The 26513-nt window shown below is 37.0% G+C and overlaps 2 protein-coding genes across 2 annotated transcripts in view; both read right to left on the minus strand.

The window, feature by feature from the left end:
* UBXN7 (UBX domain protein 7) overlaps nt 1–15936 on the minus strand; it is a 33614-nt gene extending 17678 nt beyond the window's left edge. The window contains exons 1-4 of the mRNA XM_070945102.1: nt 15859–15936; nt 8271–8418; nt 6349–6416; nt 852–917 (exon numbers count right to left, since the gene is read on the minus strand). Of these exons, the coding sequence (XP_070801203.1) occupies nt 852–917; nt 6349–6416; nt 8271–8418; nt 15859–15931 (355 nt within the window). The 5' untranslated portion in view covers nt 15932–15936. The remainder of the gene's footprint in view (nt 1–851; nt 918–6348; nt 6417–8270; nt 8419–15858) is intronic.
* A 1644-nt stretch (nt 15937–17580) lies between these two features.
* Nucleotides 17581–25529, minus strand: RNF168 (ring finger protein 168). Its single transcript, XM_070945101.1, has 7 exons — nt 25385–25529; nt 24142–24512; nt 23541–23617; nt 23139–23315; nt 21181–21290; nt 19378–19465; nt 17581–19097 (listed from the first exon to the last, which is right to left on the minus strand). The coding sequence occupies exons 2-7, from the start codon at nt 24440–24442 to the stop codon at nt 18072–18074; spliced, it is 1779 nt and encodes a 592-aa protein (XP_070801202.1). The 5' UTR covers nt 24443–24512; nt 25385–25529; the 3' UTR covers nt 17581–18071.
* Between the last annotated feature and the right edge of the window lie 984 nt (nt 25530–26513).

Below are 26513 nucleotides of genomic sequence, written 5' to 3' on the forward strand. Positions count from 1 at the left end.
TTAATGAAGCAAAAGGCATTCATATTATTCTTGGCTTCATGTGGGATACGCAGCACCTGGTCAGGATTATTACTGGCAAGGAATGTGTATCAGATTTCTTCTGGTAATAGCTAAACCAGGTAATTAGTCTTTCAAGTTTGGTTAGCAATATTTATTGGAATGCAGGTGAATTGTTGATTTTCAAAAATATATAGCAGTAAACCCAATGCTGATATATTTGTGCTGTTGCAATGAAAGTGGATGGAAAGGTTGCTGGAAGCATGTTGTTTTTGTAATGAAGGTGGTATGCATCAATAGCTCCAGCCCTTTTATCAATCTGAGAAATGATTCTCCCAATGTGGAATCCCATGAATACGTTAGTTACTGCAATTAAACTGGTTCTCAAATCCTAGTCATAATAAAAACTAAAGTAAGAGAAATGGCTCAATATCTGGTGATTTCACCCAGTTTTCTGACCATAATATCAAATTGGCTTGCCAATGCTATTTTTTTTTACTTGCCATTCTAGCTTTTAATTCCTGAAATGAAATGGTACGTAACCAGATTTTTCTGACTGTACCTACATTTTCTTAAGCTGACGAAGAGATTATTCTTAGTTATAACTTGCTTGGAAAACAATGTCTTGTACGTATGGAAATATAAAGCATTTACTGTGTGAATAAAGCAATCACTTTAAATTTTTAAAAAATTTTCCTTGCTAGTATTGCAAATTTCTTATAATGCAGAATGAAATTGTTTGAACTCTACAGTAGCACCATTACTACATGTTCTAAGGAGCCTATACTGTTACCCTTGGACATAAACCATAAAAGAAAAAAAAGTTATGAATATAATTATCCACAGATACCTACTAGTTTCTGTCTGGAAATCCCGAAAGCCATCAAATATTGAACGAGCTGGTCTACGTCTTTTTGGTGCTTAATAGGAACAGAATTTAATAAAGAGATTAATAATAAAATCTTACCATATAGCCACATTGTGGATTTGTGGTAAATACCTATAGTAAAGGATGTATACAAATTCCAGGACATCAATAATGCATCATACTAGATTCATACATGAATTCATTAGTTCTTAGGTTTCCAGGTTCTGTATGCCTATCTTGATGCATATTTGAAGACAAAATATTTACAGGTTGCTATTCTATCTCAATGCTTTTAAAGCAAATTAAATTTGCCCCTCCCCCCACTGAAAAAGTTTAAAATCAGAAAGACTGGAGCAGCAATATCCATTGGCATAATACAATGGCAAGCCAAAAGTGAAATTAAAGGGCAATTAAAGTAAATCAATTGTTACAACTGAATCAAAAGTCTGCAATGTGCAGGCCATATAAGTATAAGGAAGGTAGTAGGAACTGCTGGTTTGTGATGTAATTATAACTTACAAATACCCTGTTTCCCTGAAAATAAGACATCCCCTGATAATAAACCCAATTGGGCTTTTGAGTGCATGCCCTAAAATAAGCCCTCCCCAAAAATATTTAAACGCATGCACAGCCGGTCCCTGCCATTTCCTCTGGTTTCCTCCACGCGCCCTAAAATAATAAGACCTCCCTGAAAATAAGGCCAATAAGGGGTAAAAAAAAAAAAAAAAGAAGAAGAAGACGACAGGGTTTTATTTTCAGGGAAACATGGTAAACTATCTGACCCATGATTACTTTTGTTCTCTTCTATCCCATCAGCCTGTGCTATCAAAAGCAATCCTGCTTAAATTTCTCAGTGAAATGCTATTATCTTTAATTTATTCCAAGTCAGTGGAAGAGTGCATTTCTACAGTCTTTGCTGCAGGAATATGCCAGAGCTTGAGAACAAATTTTGGGATAGTTTCACTATTCATTTTATCAATGGCAGAAATTATTTATATTAATACCATTATAACATGCTTACTAATGCATAATTACCCTAGAAAAACAGTCAGCATCACAGAAAAATAGCTCCTTGATAGCCATATAAAAGTTGAAAGAAAATCTATTTATAACTTTCTCAGATTTGGTCCAGAAATATTTCTTCATTTCAATCCACTTGCCCTTGTAGTTATAAACAGGTTTTACATTCTAAATGTATGTATGCCTAAATGGCTCACTAGCCATTAAATTGTATACCTGTTGATTCAGAAATAAGCGTCATTAATGCTACTGAAACTTTATAGTATAAATTCAAATGATAGATATTGTAAAGACCCATTAACATAGGAAGATGATATTTAGCTCTCTTAAACTACACAAAAATGATTCAGCTGAAGCTATCTATTTAGACTTTTCAAAACTTCCTAATAAAGTAGAATACTGAGTAAACTCAGATGTTCTCAGGGCTCAGAAACTGCCCCAAAATATGAAATAGTTGGACTAAATAGTCAATTTTCAAGTTAGGCAAATATTTAGTGGGATCCCATAGGGATCAGATCTGGTGAAGTATTTTTACATTTATCTGTGGGCAATCAGGAGTTAGCAATGAACAGAAAGGTAGCCAAGTTTTCTTATAATGTTAAGTGATCAGGTTGGTAAAAACAATAGGTTAATGAAGAGCTTCAAATGAATCTTTACACTTGTTTAATATTTTAATGTGGCTCAAAATGAGAAAGTACAAAAGGTGCATTCTGGCACAAAAATACAAATTTCACTTATGGAGTTACCTAGGGCAGTAACTGATCAGAAAAGAGTAGTACAAAGGAAACATCTAAATAGTAGCTACTGTAAAAATGGCAACATCTGTGTCTGAAATGATAATGAAAATAATCAGATAATATACTACTGCTTTTATAGAAATGCACAGTGAGACCATGCCACAGACAAAAGTGGATTAAAATAAACATTTTGGCCAATTGGCAAGACAAAAGAACAGTGTTCTTAACTAGTCTCTTACAGACTAGATTTTGCAGTCATTTTTTAGATTCAAGTCTGATGGAAAAGCAATATGTGTAGCAATATAATTCCCATCATTCTCACCAGTACTAATGTAAGTTGCAGAAAGGCAATTTGTGAAGACTTTTAGAATGAATAGGTACAGCATATTCAGAAGTATTCAGACTCCTTGGGATACGTTCCCAAGGAGTTCAGTATATATTGGAAAACAACAGTGTGGAAAAAGCCGCAATTGGGAACGATCCATTTGTATTGAAGTAAATGAATAATAAGTTATTCTTTTATAAAGGTATTTTAATGTATTAAAAAGCTATGTTGCAAACTGACCACAAATTGTAATTAGTAGAGACAACGTGTCATACTTGCTAAAAGCTCCCTTGGAGACAGGAACCTACGCCTTGGGCAAAACCATTATCAGTAAAGAGGAACATCTGCCCAAGGTGAAGTTAAAAGTAAACATGGTAAGATAGTTGTTGTTAGGCAGGAAATGTCAAGATGACCCTTTAAAGTGTAAAACAACTTGGAGAATGACTTAGGAGAATAAAGGGGAGTTGGGAGGGATTCTTAGGCGTGGGGTGCATTGTGTAGGAATATAAAATGTGTAGCTTGAAAACTGCTTTTTGGCACTCCTTGAACTCAATCCATTTGGGAAGGGTCTAAGAGGCCGCGCTTGCAACCGCTTTTTATTTTTCTTCATTTTATCTCCCATAAACCTTTGATTTTGTGAACCAGACTTGTTTATGAATTGTGAGGATTAAAATATTAGGGTCTTATATCTCACAGTATGCTGGTATTCTGATTTTTGAATGGAAGATTTGGTTAAATCTTCCATTCAAAACTGGAAATTACCTCAGAATCCAAATCAACCATACAGCAAACCAGAGACAGCACTGACCCTCAGCCAATCCAGGCAATTCCACCTCCCCCCAGTTCACCTCCCAACAATCCTGATCTGTGGTAATATCCTTATCACAAGACCCATCACAAGACTCACTGATGTCTCACAACTGACCCATCACAAGACCTGTCACAAGACCCTCACCTGACACACCCATACCTGAAGCCCTTATAAACAGAACACTGACATCCCATAAACTCCACTGAAGATGTTACCTAGCGTGGTAACAAAATGTTCAGAAACCAACCCACAAGCTTGAAGAATGAACCTTTACTCTCAAAGTCTGGTTAGTTGGAGTTTGCTTCTGAATTCAGCCAAACGAATGCCTAAAGCCTACTACATTGATTCCTCATTGGAGCTGCTACACTGAGTTCTATGTTCAATGTTGTGGCTCACATTACCATTTCACTGATCTTCTGGATTTGAAGCAACATAGCACATGGATGACTTCATCTAAAAGTTAAATCTGTCTTGCACAGTGAAGCACTCTGCATTTTGTTGTGAAATTACTGTTCCTAGAAAAAATAAAGATGTGGCCATCCTTGGAATTTCAAAATCATCCCAAGTGTAGAAGAACAGCAGCCACAATAATGTTCTTATAGCTTTTAAACTGTGAATGGTGGACATTCTGCCAATACTTCTACTCTGGGGATCCAGAAGATGAAATACAGACTGCTGCATGGCTGCACTTAGGTTGGAATAAAGAAAAAACATTATGCCATATTAAGGAGACCAGAAATGGAGGGGGCTAGAGAGTTCTTGGTTTTATAAAAGGCCTTGGGTTCATTACTGACAACTCTGGAGCATTATGGGGCCTAGTAATGGAGAGGCTCTTACAAGAGTCATCACCGTGCCAACTAAAACACAAATAACTCAAATGGGGTGAGCTATGGATTCTGAACAAAGCTATCTCTAGCTGGGAGACAAGACTGGCAGTAGAAAGGCTCCTAGCTGTTATGTAAGAATAGGTACAGGACAGCTTTGCTGCTCTGAGAATGTACTCAACTGTGGGAAGCCCTATGGGCTGGAATTGATGTTGGAAAGATGAGAGGTAGTTGCAACTGGGGACTGAAGGAGGATTGCTTGTAATAGCAACACTATACTTCTGACCTTGGGTTTGGTTAGTAAGTTGGTCATTGCAGATATTATTGAAAATTAATGATTACAGCTGTTGGATAGCATTACTTGGTCTGTTGTGTGGATGTCTGGATGGTTTAGGTGTGGGGAATTTATGGTGGATGGGAGTATGTTTGGGGATTGTTATGTGAGTTGGACCTGGTCTTTGGGTGTTAAGTGAATTTCGTTTTATGGGTATACTGTGTATACACGTACAATGACAATAAAGTTGTTGTTATTATTAATTATTAATTATTATTAATTATTAGACACTGGGTGACCGTATTTGTATCCCATCTGTAATTATTTGAAAGAGGGGGAAATCAGTTGGACTGTTACAGGATAAAGGAAGTTATCAGTAACAAACATATCTTCTTATAGAGTAATTGTGAATCCAGGTGCCATGCAGTTGGGAAGAGCTCCCCAGGCACCAAACAGACTGTACATTGGAAAAATCCCTATTTTGTCTCTGTGGCCAACTAACAAACATAATTTATGACAGTTTGAGATTAGAACCCATTCTTACACAAAGAATATTCTTTCTTTAATCTGAGGCTCATCATGAGGCAATTAAGTGACTGCATGAAGATTCCGTTACGACCTAATTGTTTGATACAGAAGACAGGACTCCTTAAACAAACAAACAAATCGTATCTATATACTTAAGAGTGGTGATGGTGGAGGAAATATGTATAAGCAACAACCAATGGTGAGCATGACTGAATGAGGCATAATGAATTTGTGATACTTTTGAAAAAGAAGAATGTATCATCATTCTATCTGACTTGCTATTACCATGCACTCCTGAAAAGAGTAAACCAAAGATATGTGCCTCTTTCCTACACACTCTGGTGGAAAGATGCCAGCAAAGACTTTTTATCCACATGCTTTCTGTATTAATAGAGTACTGCATGTGTCATAGATTATACATATCAGGAGATACATGTTCAAAACATATAATTATAAAATCCATTCTATTATGACATGCTATTTTGTGTCTGACTGCATGATGGTATAACCTACTGCTTTGTTAGGTCATAATCTAGTGTAGCATAATCAGAAATATATTTTTAAAAAAATCTAAGACCCACTTATGATAATAAACACAAAGACTCCCAAATTTTCCAGGCTGAATTACCATACTTTCAGGATATATACATTGTTATTTACAAATCTAGAGAAAAATCTACTGTACATAACTAAACAGAAATATATAACTTCTTAAAAAGAATCTTATTAGGAATTACTACTACAGTGATATTAATACTCCTCTACCTCAGTTTCTTATTTACAAAATAAAAACAGTAACAGTAATGAACTAATAAAAATCTCACTATCTTAGTGGGTATTAAAAAAAGTTGCCTGTTATACATATTTTTCAGTATATAAGATCTTACTATCTCCATTGTAAGGATAATATAGAATTTCTGTTCATTCTCTGAAGACCAAATGTAAACATAAAAAAGAAGCTTACCACCAAATAAGGGCTCGGGTTCTACCAGAATTTCTTGTTTTTGAGGAATAGGTGCCCTCACTTCATCTCTACGAAGACAAAAAGCACATAGTAGCTTGAAAATGTCAGTATTACTTGGGCAAGAGAAAAGTCTGTTCTTCATACCTATATTGGAAGCATGCATTGGAGTTAACTATTACCATTACCACTAATTATTACCAGGAACAAGAAAAGAATGTTTGGAAGTTGCTCTTGTGATTACACAGAAGGAAAAAGTGCTCAAATGCCTGGATTTAGTCTTTACCATTTTATGTCAGGAACAAGACAAAATTCCTGCACATTTTCATTTTAATAAATCTTTAATAAAAAGGTATGGGAAGAATCAACCTGGCTACAATTACTTGCAAAATATTAAAATTACCGTATTTTTCAGAGTATAAGATGCACTTCCCCCCCAAAAGAGCCATTTTTGGCCTCTTGAAGCCCCGCTCCGCTCATCCCATTTTTGTGAAAAATGGGGCCCTTTTTGCGAAAAACGGGGCCTGCAGAGAGTTTGGGAGGCCTGCAGAGTGCTCCTGGGGGCTGGGGAGAGCAACAAGTAATTGTTAGTGATGTCAGCTTTATTTCTACAGTTCTCAACTAAAACAATTTTTCAATGTTCTAGACTGGATGTATGGGGGTGTGATGCTCAGCGGTTAAAGACACTGAAAAGCTGACAGCTGGGGTTCAAGACCAGAGCACAGTGTGACAGGATGAGCTGCCATTACTTGCCCCAGCTATCTGGACATCGCTGGCACCCTCGGCTAAGAAATGGAGATGAGCTCTGAGCTCTGCCCCCTAGAGTCAAACCCGACTGGAAAGGGGAAAATTTTACACTTTACCTTTAGACTGGATGCAAGAGCATTTTGTATCTAACTATTTACAGGTACTATGCAGTTGACTATTGTTTAATAAAGCAACTAAGGGTAAATTTTATGGAAACAAAATAATCCAAATAAAAGGAGACAAAATATCAATTGCAGATGGAAGTGCAGTTACTGGGCAAATGGAATATTGGAATGTTATTATACAAAATACAGATGAACTACAATCAACTGCAATGACATTGAAGGTCTAATTTCAAGACTGGCATTCGTGCAAAGGGAAACATTGCCAATGTTTCAATACAGGTATGAAGAACATAACATCATAAATAAGCCAAGCACAAATTAGCAAGAAAAAAAAAGGAAATTTATATAGAATGTAATTCCCTAATTAAGTTTTTGATTTGTACTTCACCAGCAATTTCATAAAAAATTATTTGAATAAGAAAATATTAAATAAACTATTTAGTATTCCATGCCTTGTTTTGAAGCCCTCCCACCCAAAAAAGACCCAATAAAATCTATTTCCTATAAGAATTTGTGAAACTGAAGCTTTAGCACTTTCTCCTAAACTTTCCCAAGAGAGGGGAACATTGGAGTTCAGCCAGTAGCTGTATCACACAACTGGATCAAGAAATGGTCATTTTAGAAGGGGACATACTACTGCTTCCTTCAGATTGCTAAAGGCAGCAATCTTGTCTGCAGTAAAGTATCATCTACCTCTCAGATCCACCCACACATATCCCACATAAATCGGTCAAGTGGGGAATAGCAGAATTTATGCTGCAGATTTATTTTGTGCTTTAGTTTCTGGAAATTGAAAAGAATCCAGATAAACTAGATAGGTGTTGCCTGAATCATGCTAGAATAATTATACTGCTCTCTGTTAATTTTGTTAATTGGTAGTGGTAATACAAGTCTCACAAAGGATCTGTGCTTTAAAAGTTTTGATGATTAAATAGCTACCCAGAGCAACAAGCAGCTGCATAAGAAAAACTAAGAAGGTAAAAGCAAAAATATCTGAAATATACGTACAAATTTCAAAGATAATTTAATTATCCTCTTTACAACACTACGTACTCTGTATGTGGTCGCAGATTTGATACACTTGCAGAACTAGTGCTGGGTTCTTCAGCAATTCCTCCACCATCAAGGAACATAGTGACAGCCATTTCTAGATTATTGTTGCATGCTTCAAGCATATGTTTGCCTGCACTTTCACTGGCACCTATGACACAATAAAAACAGTATTAACAAAAGCTTTAAAAGAGAAAAAAATATTAATTTAATAAAGTGAATGTAATGTATTTTTACAAGAGACTAAATATTTTTTATATATTAAAAATCAACATAATCCAGTCATGTAAATACTTTATTCTGATTTGTTACTTTTGTATTCCTAATGATTTCTGGAGAGATCCTACAATTTTCTTGGCAATAATATTGAGGTGGTTTGGCTATCTTTTTCTGGGAAGTTTTTCAACTAGGGCTGAGAGACAGTGACTCACCTAAGGTCACTTACTAGTTTCTGTGTCTGAGTTCAGTCTAGAACATGGGCCTTCTCAATTCTATAATTTTCCCTTTTCTGCATGACGAAGTGTGTGTGTGTATAAAGTTTACCAATAATAAAACCATTTCAATACAATTTTCTTTGCCAGATTTTAGTATATTCTGTTACTATCTCCTCTCACACATCCTTTGTTAACTACAGAGGATTCAATGGCGTATTCCTATAAAATTTAGTGCAAGGACAACAATCTAATCCTTTCAACCTGGAAGTACTTCTGCACTTCCAACACAACTGCAGGAGTAGTTACAGACCTTTTACTGAAATGGAGGACTCTGGAGTATATGCATGTCTCATATTATCTGAACTCTAAAGCAACCAGAAATACACAAGAAGTTTGAGGAGTTTCCATCTGCTTCAAAGTTTGACAAGGCTTAAGCTCCATACCATATTATTAAAGAATGAAAAAAAGGTCTCAGTACAATTAAACAATCAATAATAACTATAGATAATAGCTTTGGGGGAAAAGTGTTAAAACCGTTGACTATAATCCTTTGATCCAACTACCAAAGTTGGATCCCTTTGGTATATGGTACCCTTCAGTTGGTGGACTACACATCTCATAATCACTTGCCATGAACTATGCTGGCTTTGACTGATGGGAATTGTAGTATAAAACACATGAAAAACTTTGTATTTTCATTTTTTTTTTGTTTAAAAAAGCCTTCTTTCTTTCTCAACAAAATATCACCAGAACAATTAGAAATTATTAGAAATAATTTCTAATTAGAATTATTAGAAATTATTGGAAAACAATATACAAAGACCTTTACAGCTATATTAAATTATATCTGAAAGATTAAGGATTTAACTTAATGTTCTTTCCTTTTGCACAAACTACTGCAGTTCAATGTAGTGCAGTACATTTTTCTCAGAAAAAAACAGGATAATAGTAATAAATAGAAAAAAGATTTAAACCGGAACCGAGGTAAATGCAACAGAAATAAAATAAAATGAAAGCTTCTAAAACAAAAAACTTCTTTTCTGGGAATATGTTTTACAGTGCCAATAAAACTGTCCATATACAGGTAGTTGACTTACAACAGTTCATTTAATGACTGAAGTTACAACGGCACTGAAAAAAATAACTTAAGATTGTTTTCCACACTTACAACCATTACAAGCATCCCAATGGTCACGTGATCAAAATTCAGAAGTTGGCAACTGACTCATATTTATGACAGTTAAAGTGTCTGATCCCCTTTTGCAACCTTCTGATAAGCAGTCAATAGAGAAGCCAGATTCACTTAACTGTGTTACTTACTTAACAACTGCAGTGATTAACTTAACAATTGTGTCAAGAAGGATTGTAAAATGGGGCAAAATTCACTTCACAGATGTCTCACTTAACAGAAATTTTGAGCTCAATTATGGTCGTAAACCAAGGACTACCTGTATTCTTCACAGAGCACGCTAATTCATGCTAATTCAATAATAGGTCCTACCAAGCCTAATGGAATTTCAGCTAAGTATAGATATCATTCCAGCTTTCAGTTAGTTCAGAAAGGCTTATATGAATGGAACTTTCTACATTTACTAATAACACATAAAACTCTGAATAGGAAGAATTAGAAGTCATATATTTATATCAAAATGATTTTGAAAACTAAGAGCAGGATCAGTACATATTTTCTTCCATAATGTATAATCAGTGCTGTGGAGTCGGAGTCGGAGTCGGAGTCGAGGAGTCGGAGTCGGAGGAAATTTTGGGTACCTGGAGTCGGAGTCGGAGTCGGCAAACAATGCACCGACTCCGACTCCTACTAAATTTAGATTGGAATTTTAAAAAAAGCAAGTTTAAATGTCCCAATTCACAAAAAGTTATAATTAATGACTTCTCTACTGTAAGAATAAAGACCAATGCATGCAGTGCCTCACGTAACCGCAAAATGAACACGTTAAGTGACCGTGAAGAAGCATGCTTTTCATGTGCTTCACTATAAGGCACGCAACGCACAATTAGGAGTGGCAATACTTATACTTTCCATAGTGTTGTGTTCTGCTGTTACAGGGAACGCAGCGCCCATGGGTAACCTAGCCTCTCACTGATAAGGGATTAAGTAAATATGTTTTTTGCAGGACTAGAGACACTTGCATAAGTGAAGGGAATGGAGGGTCAATAGTTCAAGACTGAAGCTGTAAACCATTGGAAAAACTGCTGTCATTCAGCTAAGGCTATAAAAACTTGTAACTCTGATTGTTAGCTTAAACTTTAAACATGACTAAACACTGTTTAAATTTATGAACCGGCCAAATACTCTGTTCAAAGAAAATACATTGTATGTTTGTATGTGTGTTTCTAATTATTGTTATTTATTCATATTTGTTCTCTTTTATTCTTTAAAGTTTAACAATTCATTCTTTATCTTAATATCTTTATATTTGTTTGGGGTTGGCTTTCTTCCCTTTCATCTTTTTTATTGTACAGCAATCTTTCTCCTCAAACCTACCACCTCTCTCTTTTCTTTCCTTCTTACTTTCTCTTCCTCACCCTCTTCTTCTCCTCCCTACTTCCTCTTCCTTTCTCCTTCTCCTCCTCTCTTCCTCCCTCTCTTACCCTCACTCCTACTCTAATTTCCCTTCCCTTCCTTCATCCCTCTCTATTGCTGTATCCTTTTATGTATATGGACTACTCAGAGGGCTGAAAAAGTTATTTCTGACTGGTCCTCTCCCTTTTGACCAGTCCTCGAACTTACGACTGTCCTCACATTTTACGTTTTTGCCCTATCTTGTCACCATGGTGAAGAGAAGCAGTTGTGAAATGAGTGACATGGTTGTTAAAAATGCTGCACGGGCATAAATGTGAGGATGGTCATAAGTGTGAGGACCAGTCAAAAGTGCGAGGACCTGTCAGAAATGACTTTTTTCAGCCCTCTATACACATAGCCATGGCCACCCGGTCACATGACCAGCTAGCCACACCCACCCAGTCACATAACCTCCAAGCCATGCCCACAAAATAAGCCACGCCCACAGAACCGGTAGTAAAAAAATTTAGAACCCACCCCTGGTTGGGGGTCACCACAACATGAGGAACTGTATTAAAGGGTCGCGGCATTAGGAAGGTTGAGAACCACTGGCTTAGAAGAACTTGGTGGAACAGCTTCTTGGATTCAACTGTAAGTGTTTATATTGTATAGGACAAATCATGTCTAGGTTTAGTGCTGGGATATATAGCTTATTTGTTTGTATAAAGCCATGTACGTACAACTTACAAGACTGTGTATGTTGATATTAAAAATCTAATTATATGCCAGTTAGTATAACATATTTTATATTTTAGGGAAAGAGGCATCCTAAACAATGGCAAAAAGACTGCTAACAACAAACACAACAAAGTCTACTGTTTATGAGCACTTTGCATTATCAAGTGATGGAAAACATTACGTGTGCCAATGTATTAGAAAAGATGATGATGGTGAAAAACAATGTGATGCAAAAATTAGCAGTTTCAGTGGGCCTGATAAAAATGCACCTACAAGAGCATCAAATTTGAAAAGACACTTACAGCGTTTTCATCCCAAAGTGTTAGAAGCCGTGAATGAGAAAGATAGCAATGAAAACATTGCATCTACTTCTGTGACAAAAAACGTTCAGAAATCTACTGGAGAACAATCACAAATAAGAAAATTCTTTATATCTGACAAAGTTACCATAAGGATGACACCAGAAAAATTCAAACACCACATTATTGAAATGGTAGTAAAGAATAGTGTACCACTATCCTTCTTTTCACAGACAGCCTTTTTAGGCCTAAATGGAGAAATGGCAAAAAAACTTGGTGTTTCTCTGGAAAGAGAAAGTATAAGGAAACTTATAATTGAGGAGGCCAAATGTAAAAAGGAAGAACTACAGAAAGTTATGAAAGGACGTTTTGTCTTCCTTAAAATGGATGCATGCACACGTCACAGAGTCAATTATTTCGCTATTAATGTTAGATTTGTGGATGAAAATAACAAAACAATAACACGGACCCTCGGAGTAAAGGACACTCAGGCACATCACACCAGTGATTACCTTCAGAAGTTAGTGGAGGGTGTTCTAGAAGATTTTGAAATTAAAAAGGAACAGATTTTATGTGTTGTGACAGATAACGCTTCTAACATGTTGAGCACAATTGAGAAGATGAAGGCAGATGAAGAAGGTATCAAACAGATATTAGACTTAGAGGAAGACAGCTCTGCAAGTATTAGAGAAAGTTTAGAAACTGAAGAGAATGCTGACATTTTTTTAGACAACTTTGTTGAAGAAGCATTGAAGCTTGCTACTATTCATCATATGCGATGTGCTGTTCATACACTGCAACTTGCCATAAGAGATGGATTAAAAGATCGCCATGCAGCTACATTAATTGGCAAATTACGGCAAGTAACTGTTGCAGCCAGGGCCCCAAAAACAGATGCAATTTTGAAAAGACGTGCAGGAAAAGGAGCCATTTTGGATCAAACAACTCGCTGGGGAAGCACTTATTTAATGGTGAAGCGTTTGCTTGAACTTAAAGACTTCATAGAAGAAATGGACAATGAAAATCTTGCATTAACTGCAAGCCAGTGGACACAAACAAAAGAGCTGGAGAACCTTCTTTCTCACCCCTTCACTGTCACCAAGAGGTTGCAATGTGATGATCTAACCCCGGGTAAATTCCTCTTGGAATGGAAGAGCCTGTTATATCGCCTGAACAAAAATGGAGGGTTAATAGCTGAGGGCATTGCATCTTCAATGATGAAAAGAGAGAGTCTTTTGCTGGAAAATGAAATCTTGTTAGCGGCTATTTATGTCAACCCAATGAGCCGACTTTTATTGAACAGTAAACAGATTGCTACTGGGAAAAAGGCCCTCTATGATGTAGCAGTTCGCATGAAGGGATTACGACCTGAAATACCTCCACAGGAGGATGGAGTTCTTTTAAGCAATAGTGGTAACTCAGAATCATCTTCTTCAAACGAAGAATTAGACTTTGATTCCTTCTTAGACAAAATGGAAGTTGCTAAAGGAAAGCGACGTCGCATAAGCGTTACAGAACCAGTAAATGTCCAAATAAAAAAATTCCAACAGGAGTTTTATAAAGCACTAAAAGAAGTTGAAAAGTATGATCGCTCATCAAAACTTACTGTTGAAGAAGCCATCCTTGTTTATCCAGAGATCGTTAGTGATGTGGCCAGAATAGTTACTGCAATGCCACCCACCCAAGTCAGTGTCGAAAGATTATTTTCAGCCCTAAAAATAATAAAGTCTGACTTAAGAGCCTCTATGAAAGAGGATCTGGCAGAGGCAATTCTCTTCCTTAGAACTCTACATTGAATTGATTTGCATTTGCTAAGCCTATAACTACATTTCAAGATTAATATAAACCATTTCTAGGTTTTACAGATTTTGTTTTTGGTTCATATAGATAAGCTTTGTTTTTGTTCTAAAACAACCAAATAATGTGGTTTGTATTTTTGAACTGGTAAAGTTCCTGTTCCTGATGTTTATGCCTGCTGCTACTATCCAGCAACTTGATTAATTAAATTAATAAAAAAAAATTAATAAAACTTTGTTGTTTTCATTGTGTTTGTCTTTTGCTTAAACTGTTCAATACAGTAGACTGTTGGCTTCCCAGCCAGTAGTCCTGTGGTAATGACATGTATGTTGCCTTTCTTTCCTTCAAGGAATGTATAAAATACATTCGCATATTAATACAGAGGAGTCGGAGTCGGGGAGTCGGAGTCGGAGTCGGAGTCGGAAGTACAAAAAACTGAGGAGTCGGAGTCGGAGTCGGAACATTTATCTCCCGACTCCACAGCTCTGTGTATAATTAATGTTAATGAAATTCAATGGCTTTTGTTTATTTTATTTTATTTTATTCATTTCCCGCCTTTATTATTTTTACAAATAACTCAAGGCGGCGAATACACACAATACTCCTTCCTCCTATTTTCCACAACAACACTGACTACTAGTTCTCCAGCATTTCACCAAATATTTTTTTCTATTCCAACAAAGATATTAGGCACTGAATCTAGAAATTCTGCATGCACTCCAATCCTAAACCAAGCTCCTTTCTGAAATCTGCTGACTGAAGCGTTTGAGCATCACTTACACTCAAGAATTCAGTCAAGAAAATATGTTTCTGGCAAGCATCATACCGCATTTTTAATAAACTGAATAGGCTTTTAAAAAGATTAGGTATCTCCCTGGAGCATTTCTCCATGCTGGACTTGTAATCCTTACTGGATGAAGCCTCTTTTTTCAGAGGCACCACCTTTTGATTAAAAGATCAAACAAGAAAGGACAATCAGTCCTATTCTGCTTTTGATTCTAGAACGGATTAGACATTTGGCATGGATCAGTTGCTGTTCGAAACAGAATATTAGGTATTATTGATCCTCCTTCATCCCTCAAGCCAACTGTTTCTCCCCACTCCCAACCGTTGTTTTCTAATATTCATACTTTGGGACCTTCATATAGTCAGAACGGAGGTTAAATAGAAACGCAAAAATACCTCGGGAATATTTTACTTTTACAATACTGACGCTGGAGGCCAGAAGGTTCCCAACGGCCCTTTAAAATGGAATTTGGCCCGACTTCTTTATTACCTCTGCTGATCACTATTTTTCCCGACTTTACATTTACATTACAGACACCCAGGTAAGGCGGATGACGATCCTTTTTTTGTCTCACGCAGTTTGAGAATGAAATAGGCTGGTATTTCGAGGGACGGAACTACCATCCGTCTCCTCGTCTACCATAAACACAGCCAGCAAACCGCAAGTCTGGTTCTTCCCGGAAAATGTCACACTGCGGTCCCCGAAGCGAAGGAAAGAGCTGCTCTTATTTCACCCTCGCCTCCACAAAAGAATCTCCGTACAATTCCTTCCAAGCATTCCCTCCTCGAAGTTCTCTCTTTTTCGGTTCGCTCCATTGCGTTTCTTTTTCGGTGCCGCCTTCGGCTTCTTCTCCCCCATCCCCGCGCCGGCCTACCGGAGTCCCTTCCCCTTTATCTCCCGCCAACTCCCTTGAAGACAACGTTTCGGACCCGGGGCCACCTTGCCCCTTCCCCCATTTAGCTGCACCGGACTCAAATCACTTAAACCTATTCCGTGTTTTCGCGCGCCTCACCCGTGATGGCGGTGAATTGCTGAATTAACCCTTTCATCACTGAGGCGGCAGCAGAGCCCCCGGGCGCCGCCATCTTGCCGCCTCTATCACCGAACAACACTCGCCACCTGCCGGTCCTAGTGCGCAGGCGCAGATTTACCGCGCCCCAATTCCCTTGCGCGCTTTCAATTTCAATATCAAACGTAATGAACGGCATGACGTAAAGAAGGAAAAGGCGCGTCGTCCTTCTCGAAATGGTATCGGAGACTTCAATTGCTGCCCTCTAGTGGCCGGAGGAATTCCGTTCTAGCGCTTGACAATTGTTTCAAGCCTGCTCTCAAAAGAAGTCCTTCCCCTTGTCCCAAAGGGATTTCCCCTTTACCTTAAGGCAGTGTTTCTCAACCTTGGCAGTTTTAAGACTTGTGGACTTCAACTCCCAGAATTCTCCAGCCAGCATAGCTCCCATAGCTGGCTGGAGAATTCTGGGAGTTAAAGTCCACAAGTCTTAAAGCTGACAAGTTTGAAGACTCTGCCTTAACAGGCAGTCGCTACAAATGCAATAAACCTAAACCGAAGAAACCCAAGTGTGTAGCGTCGGGGTCTTCCCAACTGCATCATTCCGTTTGATGGCGAGATGTGAACTGGAGCGCAAATACGAGAACTTACTCGTGAAGCTACATAGAATTCTAATGCAAGAAACAGTAGTTTGCCAGCAGGAAAACCTGGAGAATACCAGGCTTACAAATAACTATTTGAAACAACTGGATCAACAACTACTACAAAAGCAAGAGGAATTAAGAATATATCCTACTATTAGTGTAAAATGAATGAGCTGCCTGAGAGTGCATTTAACTCATCCAATCTATGGGAGAGAAAGCACTTAAACCACTTCAGATTAAATATTTGACATATACTCCATCAATTACATCTTCTAGACCAGGGCTGTCAAACTCAAGGCCCCAAGGCGGATCTGGCCTGGGAGATACAGATCTGGCCCCCGAGGCCACCCTGGAAACAGTGTAGGAGTGGCCCGCAGTGCTTTTGCCAGTGAAAATGGGCTCCTGAGCTCTATTTTTGGCTGCCCCGGCCTCCTGCAACCCTCTGCCAGTGAAAATGGAGCTCGGGAGCCCATTTTCACTGGCAGAGTGCTTGGGCCACCACCGATGCCAACAGGTGTGATGTCAAGCTGGCCATGCCCACCCTGGCCACGCCCACCTCCCCCAAGGTCAAACACAACCCTGCTGTGGCCTTCAATTAAATAGAATTTGACACCCGTTCTAGACTGTTTAAGATTCTTGTATTTTGACTTATGTATTTCCATACTGTAAGAATCTCTGGAAGCTACTTTTGCCTTGTAAAATGATCATCTCAACATCCTGAAATTATCATTGGTAGTAATTGTGACTTTTACACTTTTCAAAAGTATCAGTCTCTTCTGAGTAAAAATGTGATTTCATGCTGAGAACATTATAAATTCAGACTAAGGCTTTTATCCATAACTATATTCATTCTAAGAATTAAAAATATCTACATGAACATGCCATGATGTATGCAAGTGTTTTAAATACGATTTTAGTTTTTAAAAGATGACCAAGAGGTTTCAGACAAATTGACCAAAAACCAGAGGATTTTGAAATATACCCGAATCTTAACTTGAAAATCAACACAATCCATTTTTTCTCCAGAATGCAATAATGGCAATAGAGAACAATTCAAAAAATGAAAACCCAAAGATACTAAATGTAATGTTTGAAAAATAATTATTTTATTCACTTATTGTAGTGTCACTTTTAAGTAAATCCTTCAGAATATATATCTTTGTCCGATTAATTTGTTGAACCCAGCTACAAGAATTACCATTTTTATAAAGCTGAACAAAAAACAAATGGGATGGAGATTTCTAAAGGAAGGCACAATTGATTGCAACAGTAAACATCAGTACTTCAGCCTGTATCTTTTTGTTGCTATACCCTTTCTAAATGTTTTGAATGCTGAGATATCTTACCAAAGTTTTCAAGAACGAGGAAAACAATTCTATTTAGCCATATATATAAACCTTACATAGGCTGTAATCATGACCCTAAATTAACCTTCCTCTCTTATCAGAGTGTTAAGTAACACATTAACTGTTAATTCTGGGAACAGCTAATACCAGAAGAGATAAATATTTGCCAGTTTTTCAGAATATCTTTTTCAAAATTTTCTATTAATCTACAATGGTTTTGGTGAATGTGTCAATTTGTTGCAGATTTCTTAAACATCTGGATAATCGTCCTTTGTTTGATTGGCAGCAACTCTACATCCTTTAAATCAGAGTTGAGGACACAATTCAGAACATTCCCATTTTTTTCAGATGGTTTTGTCTGGCGTTTGCTAGAGGTCCTCTCATTCTCACTGTGGGAACGTCGGTGTGTTTTGGGTTGCTTTATTTCTGTCTGTCTGTTTGAAGCCTTTAAGAGTTTGCAATGTTTCCCAACAGTTGGGGATTTCCCAACTGCCGTAGATGTTGTAGGGCGCAAATGATACTCATCAGGGGAGCCTTTTTTGCGATTTAGTATTTTTTGTTCTCTGTCCATTTCCTTCTGAATTTTCAAAGCCAGACACCTATCTTCTTCTTCCTGTTTATATCGTTTATAAAGCTGCTCCTCCATATGTATCTGCTTTTGTATATCGTTTAACTCTTTCTCTTCTGTTTGTACAAAGGTTCTTCTTCTTTTGTCATTCAAATATGAATCCCCTGTCCATTCAGTGGGAGATTCTTGAGATTTTCTCTTTGGAATCTCTTTAGTGATCAATGAGCAACTCTGGTTTTTATCTTCAATTGGATAGTTTCTCATTACCTTTGTTTCTTCACAGGTTATATCTTTGCTGTCCAACTGACTACTAGATTTCAAAGAAATAAGGATTTCTTCAGTGCTGTCATTTTTGTGACGTTTTAGTAAGCATGTACTTTCTGTAAAATTTTTATTTCCAAAGTCATTGTTACTGGAGCCACTACTCATTGAGAAAAAATCAGTTTCATCGTCCTCTCTATTAGTAACCCGTTCCTCTATTGGTTCATTTAACCGACTCCTGGAAAAAGATGACAATTCAGGGCCATGACAGTTGAACTCAGATGTATTTAAACAAGAACCCATTGATTCTAAAGGAAAATCTTTAGTCATTTTTCCTTCTCCGGTTGTCTCTGAAGATTGCATGGTTATATCATCTTTTATTTCTTCATCTTCCAAGATAAAGTGAGTTTTAGCTCTAATGCTTTCCTGGAAAAAAAACAAAGGTCAAAATATCCATCATGCACTTTTTTGTATAGGAAAAAACTGAATTTTTTTGATGACTATGGCTCATGAAACATTGGTTCATGTTTTACTGTAATTTTATATATAGTATATCGAAATTATATAATATCTATATAGTATTATATAAATCTATATAGTATTATAATTATAATACTATAATATAGTAATATATTCTATATTCTATACAATATATAATTTCTATAATTATATAGTACTATATAGAAATGCTAATACATATGCATACCTCAGAAAGAGTGTCAATGTTTTCTTCTTTTAATTCTCCAAATAGCAACTTTGGAGGAAAGAAACCACAAGACTTTGGAGATAAATACCTTAAAAACAACACAAAAGAAAAAGAAACTTTTATATATACATTATATTTACATTTGAATATAACTTAACATAGGTCTTACTTCATTTCTCAGAAAAGTTGATATAATATAACCCTAAGACTCTATTTCTTTTCAATGGGCTAGTGCTGAATTTCTATATATGTAGTTTGGAACTATGTCTTGTTCCTGCTTTGCTCTCAAAAAGTTATCCAGATACAATTTAGACTTATTTTTAGTATTTTATTTCTATAATTGTTCAAACATCGTTTTGTTTTTTTATTGTTAGCTGTCTAAGGATCATTCTTGGATGAAATGATAGGATAGAAATTGAATAAATATGACAAAAGGAATAAAGATGTTTCCAAAGTGAGTTCAAGGTTATCCTAAGGTTATGCTAAACATTTTGCTTCTCATTGGTCAGTAGTACTAATTCAGACCTTATCAAACCAAGCATATAGTTGCAATGATTATAAACAAGTTCTAGCACAATACTGTTTCCTAGGGTATAAAAGCTCAACTTTCTAATTATTATTCATATAATTTATATCTTGTTTTTCTCTTATGGCAGCTAAGGAAAAAAAAGGAACTCTGATAAAAACATCTGAAATCAATTATCTAATTCAAATACAGCTGCCTAAGAGGAAATGCTTGACCCCTTTCTTATTAGCAAGTAATGATGGCTTAGTACAAGTCACGAAGAAGTACATTTCACTAGCATATGAATAATGCTACACTTCAGTGTTTTAGATGTTATGTCATTTATTTATTTCTAGAGATATATATGACTGCCCATCTCAAATGTTAGCATCACTGTGTAGCTAACATCAATAAAATAGCTAATTTAATAGTGAAAGACAATTTGACCTAGTGATTAAGGCATAGAACTAGAAGTAGGGAGGCCTATTAGTCCTATCTTAGGCTCAGAACCCACATGGGTAACTTTGGGACAGTCCCTCTATCAGGCCTAGAAAAACTGTGATGGCAAACCCCAAGAGTTAAAATTAAATTTGTTGCTAAGAGTTAAAATTGACTCAACAATGATTGCAGTCCTAAATTATGATTTAATGTTACACAAACAAGCTTGTCAGCAACTCTTTTCCATTTTCTTCCAGCAGAACTGCAATAAAACCAGCAGCTGATACTATAATCACAGTGTAATGTTATATCTAAACTTGAACTGTAACTAATAGTGTAAACTATCATAATCAAATAGTTCTTTGCTTTATGAACATGATTTGCCTAGTAAATTAGGTTCTATCTTCCCAAATGACGTTTTATTAGAACTTAATTATATGGATAATTAGAACATCTATGGAAATTCCCAGTCATCCAGGTCATGGTTGTCCCAAAGATTATTTTTCAAACGGCAACTGAACTTTGTTTTTCTTAAGAAAAACAAAGTCCAATTGCCTTTTCAAAAATCACCTTTGGGATATCCGGAACGTATTTTATACTATATCACCTCATAATCCAAGGGATTTTTTTTTAGAAAATGTTTAAAGTATGTATTGAAATGAGAGAATTTGCTGCCTGCCAAAGATTAATACATCTTTCTGAACTTTTTTCAAAAACGTTTTCAAAAAACTGAAATATCAGTTGTCAAAATGAAATATCTATAAACTCTTATTATGACAAATTTCTCTCCTATTTATTCTATAGAAATTTGCATATACTCTACTAATCTAAATTTGACTATGTAACTGGATTTTACTTACTTCTTAATGTCTCCATAACTGCTTGATTTGGTTTTTGAAGTTTTGCAGCAATCAGAAGGGGACGGGCCAGGCACTGGACTGCTTTTAACAGACTCTTCAGCAGAACTGTTCTTCAGTGCCAAGAAAAAACAAAACACCAGATAAAAAGCATGCCTATTGTTATTTTCCTGCTCTTTTAATATATAATTCAAGGCAGTGAATATACCTGATACTTCTATCAATTTTTTCCACAACAAGCCTGTGAAGTTGGGTGGGCTGAGAATGGGACCCGCCCAAAGTCACCAGCTGATTTTAAAACCATATTAAGCTGCTTTATCAACAAAAAAATAAAATACTCCAGTGGTGATGTGCACAATTCATCCTACATTTTTAGAAACTGATACATATGCATTCATGTTCAACACAGAAAATTTTTTGTTTGTATCAACAGTGCTTTCCTGTCTACTGTACCAGAATACTATCACAGTGGCATCATCCACCAATTTATGTGATAGATTGTCAATTGGAAATTATATTGGCTTTTATATAACTTAATCCAGGTTTAAGGAAGGAGGATATTTGTTGTACAGCAGACTATTTATCTGCCTTTGTCTGAGTGTTCATATTTTTTCTTTTATATCATAATTACTTCTGGAATGGGGTGTTCTAAGTGAGCTGTAACGGTCAGATATTGGATTGACACCCGGGAGACTAGGCTGTAATCCACCTTCAGTACAGATCCTCAGTGGGTAAATCTGGACCACTCACTCTTTCCAAGCTCCCAAAATGCTGCTGTGGGGAAAAAATAGGTGAGAGGACTTTATATGTCAATGTGCGCTCCTAAATGAAAGGCAAGATAGAAATCTAATCGATAAATAAATCTGCTACAGATATAGCAAAATACATCATTTAACAATCTGATAGCATTTTTTACATTTATCTTGATTACAGAAGAAAAGTGAAAAAGTTTCCAATTAAGTATACAGTAGAACCGTGATGGCAAACCTATGGCACGCGTGCCACAGGTGGCATGTGGAGCCATATCGATGGGCACATGAGCTCAGCTCTGGCACACATGCGTGCGCTGGCCAGCTGATTATTGGGCTTTCCGGTCCCATTGGAAGTCAGCAAACGGGCCATTTCCGGCTTCCGGAGGGCCTCTGGGAGGGTGGGGAAGGCCATTTTTGCCCTCCCCAAGCTCCTAGAAAACCTCTGGAGCCTGGGAAGGGCAAAAAAAACGGGCCTACTGGGCCAACTGGGCCATCGCGTGCCAAAAGCGTGGCGAGTGCGGGAGGGGGGTGTCACATGTGCATGTGCACATAGAATTATGGGTGTGGGCACATGCACACGCGACCATCCCACGCTCCCCCCGCTTTTGGCACGCAATGGCAAAAAGGTTAGCCATCACTGCAGTAGAACCTCTGGTTACAACCATAATTCGTTCCATAACTTTGGTCGCAATCCAATTTGGTCATGACCCAAACGTAATTTTGGAAAGAGCCAAGGTGGCGCAGTGGTTAGAGTGCAGTATTGCAGCTACTTCAGCTGACTGCTAGTTCAGCAGATCAGCAGATCAAATCTCACCAGCTCAAGGTTAACTCAGCCTTCCATCCTTCCAAGGTGGGTAAAATGAGGACCCAGATTGTTAGGTGGCAATATGCTATTTAGAATACTGTCTTTGGTGTAAGCCGCCCAGAGTCCTTGGAGAGTGGGCGGCATAGAAATATGACTAATAAAATAAATAATAAATAATAAAATAATAAATTTGATGCTTACCAAAAAAAAATGGTACGGAAGAGAAAATTGGCCGTGAAAAAAAAAAGTGAATTTTTTGGTTGGAACCCGATTTGGTCAGAAGTGTTCGTGACCAGAGGTTCTATTGTATTAAGTACTGTTTCAATGCTAATATTAAAAATGCCATTTAAGAAAATATGAAGATTTAACTAAGCCTATTTAGCTGTCATTTCAGTTAAACTTACCAAATTTAAACTCAGTTCTCGTGCCAACACTTCATCTAATAGCAACTGGTCTGCTATCTTTTTTTTCCTTTCTTCTGTTAACTTTTGCTCTTCTTCCTCTTCTGCTAGTAGTCTTTGAATATATTCTTCACTTGCTCTGCTCTCTTCTTGCTCAAAAGCCTGGCGTTCTGCTTCCACCTAACCCCAAAATTTATCATTATTTTTAACATTTTTTTTATTTTATAGATTGAGAATTTTCATTTTTTTAATTTCAATACTTCTTAAGGAAGACTATTTATATTTTGGCTTGGCTTAATGTATAGGCCTTTAGTGCCCACAAACAATCTCAAACCTGGTCAGGATTTTATGATCCCTTGCAAAACTGCTTATTATGCAAAATCACCATTCAACTTTCTATTTTACCTTAGTGATCTCAGCTTCATATTCTTTCTTTAATTCTCCAGGCTTACTTAAACAGTGTATTGGTTGAGGCAGGTGCACTAGTCCAAAAAACAAAGCAGTGATGAGACAAAATATGATTATTATGATCCAATTAAAGATACAAGTTACAAATTAATATGAATACACACATACACACATCCATGCACTTAAATGCAATATTTTCTATCAACCTGGGGGGTTGCAATTTAGTACACCTAATATATAATAAATAAATAAAAATGTAGCCTCACTGGATATTTATCCAGGAAAAACAAAAGATTTGACCTTTAACAATGGTGACTTATATTTGTATTACTGAATTATTTTAGTTTAACAAATAATTCAACAAATCTAATAACTTATATTGCACTAATCTATTTGCCCATACTTCACAAAGAGCAATCTATGACCTTGGAAATGTATCACTCTTATCAATTAGATATATTCTTAGTTAAAAGAGACCACCAAGTGAATTATTAAATATCAAATTTCTCACTTTTTTTTCTTTAAAATTTTACAATAAACTTCTGAACACTAAAGGCAAGCATATATGTGAACCAAGCTAGTGCAATGCTTTACTTACAACAATTTTCTAGGTCCTGTCCATTAATTCTGCGTTGGCACTCTTCTGGAAAATGTTTCTTAATTTTTTCCCATAACTCCAAGTTAATAAGAGTGTTATTGCGAGAATTATATCGTGCCCAAGATGAGACACGCCGACGGCAAAAAGGGCAACACAAACTTGCTTTTTCCACAGTAAGTTGAAAACAGGCATTACAAAGAGTATGGTGGCATGGCAGTGTGACTGGTTCCACAAAAATATCCATGCAAATATTACAATGGCAGTCAGCCAAGGAGAGTGGGGTCTCTGATTCTTTTGGCATGTTCAGTCCAGGAAGGAAAATGATTCCCTTAATACATCATCAGCATTTACAAAAATACGTAGCACATTATCTGTTTAAGATCAGTAAAAAGGCAGCATTAAAATTGTGTCCGTTAGATCATTTTTCACACGATCTATGAATGTTACCTGATACCTAATCTTTATCACTAAAAATATAGTACAATACTATTCTATGGTAAAAGCATAAAAACAAATGTATGAATTATGAGTAAGGAATGTTCTCACATATTACATTATTACTAGGCAGTACTAAAGAAGGCAAATACATTGTTTCCCAATGCAAACATACTTCCTATTCTCCTGAAGTATTTCTGGATAGATACTTAAAAGCTACAGAAGTTAAAAAATATTGCTTCACAATTATGTAACATAGAAATTCAATTGTATCAACTTTTTTTTTTTTTTTAGAAAAAGACAGTTACCCGATTATTTCCATATAGTCTTTTTAAAAGCAGTTTTGCCAGTGTGGACAGTACTGTATTATAAATTGAACTAAAGTCATGTGAGGCTAATATCATTTTCAGAAAATGAACTGTTATGTGGGCAGAGCTAAATTTTTAGGCAGAAATTGTGATTCATGACCGTAATTCTCATACATTCTGTTTATCTTAAAGTTATCTTCATAACTTGAAGCTCATGTTATACACATCTAATTTCTTGGTTCAACGCTTCCTTAAGAGGTACAAGGGCAGATAAACATGGCGGCATGCAGAAAGTTTAGATACATTAATTTCTTTTTTGGTGCCACCTTGGCTTCTTCTCCCTCATCCCCGCGCCGGCCTACCGGAGCCCCTTCCCCTTTTATCTCCCGCCAACTCCCTTGAAGACAACGTTTCGGACCCCGCGCCACCTGCCCCTTCCCCCATTTAGCTGCACCGGACTCAAGCCTCTTAAGATTATTCTGTGTTTTCGCGCGCCTCACCCGTGATAAGGATTAACCCCCTTCAATATTTCAACACTGAGGCGGCAGCAGAGGTCCTGGGCGCCGCCATCTTGCCGCCTCTATCATGTCAATAACACTCGCGACCTGCCAGTCCTACAACGCCGGCGTAATTTACCGCGCCACAATTCTCTTGCGTGCTTTCAATTTCAATATCAAGCGTAATTACGTAAAGAAGGGAAAGGTGTGACGTCCTTCTCGAAATGGTATCGGAGACTTCAATTGCTGCCCTCTAGTGGCCGGAGGAATTCCGTTTTAGCGCTTGACAATTGTCTCAAGCCTGCTCTCAAAAAAAGTTCTTCCCCTTGTCCCAAAGGGATTTCCCCTTTACCTTAAAGCAGCGTTTCTCAACCTTGGTAGCTTGAAGATGGGTGGACTTCAACTCCCAGAATCCCCCAGCCAGCAGTGCTGGCTGGGGGATTCTGGGAGTTGAAGTCCACCCATCTTCAAGCTACCAAGGTTGAGAAACATTGCCTTAAGGGGCAGTCGCTACAAATGCAATAAACCTAAATCGAAGAAACCCAAGTGTTTAGCGTCGGGGGTCTTCCCAACTGCGTCATTCCGTTTGATGGCAAGAGGTGAAAAACACTGAATAAATTACAGAATTTATGCGAAGCTACATGGAATTCTACTAATGTGGAAAACAGCAGTTTAAAAAAGGAGATATCGTCCGGCCTAACTATCCTGGGCAACACAGGAAAACGATCTGTATTTGAAACAACCGGACCAAGAACTGCTACAAAAGCAAGAGGAATCAAGAACTTATCCTACTGTTAGTGTAAACGTTTATGGCCAGTGAATGAGCTGCTTGAGAGTATTTAACTCCTAATCTGTGGGAGAGAGCCAAAATACTTAACCGCTTCTGATTAAATACTTGACATATATACTCCACCAATTACACAGACTGTTTAAGATTCTTGTATTTTGACTTATGTATTTCCATACTGTAAGAATCTCTGGAAGCTACTTTTGCTTTGCAAAATGATCATCGCAACATCCTGAAATTACCATTGGTAGAACTTTTTGATAACAATTGCAACTTCAAGTGTTTCAAAAATATCAGTCCCTCCTGAGTAAAAATAATTTCATGCTGAGAACATTATAGATAAAT

The sequence above is a fragment of the Pituophis catenifer genome, unplaced genomic scaffold (genome assembly GCF_029215685.1).
Source record: "Pituophis catenifer annectens isolate HBS135680 unplaced genomic scaffold, rPitCat1.0.hap2 SCAF_6, whole genome shotgun sequence".
NCBI classification, from domain to species: domain Eukaryota; kingdom Metazoa; phylum Chordata; class Lepidosauria; order Squamata; family Colubridae; genus Pituophis; species Pituophis catenifer.

Bases quoted from the DNA above. Each gene is read 5' to 3' on its own strand.
- RNF168 (XM_070945101.1), bottom strand. From the start codon at position 24,442: ATGCCAAAAGAATCAGAGACCCCACTCTCCTTGGCTGACTGCCATTGT. The intron at 23,618-24,141 runs GTAAGTAAAGCA...TTTTTGGACTAG, and splicing joins ACAGGACCTAGAAAATTGTT to TGCACCTGCCTCAACCAATA. The intron at 21,291-23,138 runs GTAAGTTTAACT...TTGGCACTGAAG, and splicing joins GAGAACTGAGTTTAAATTTG to AACAGTTCTGCTGAAGAGTC.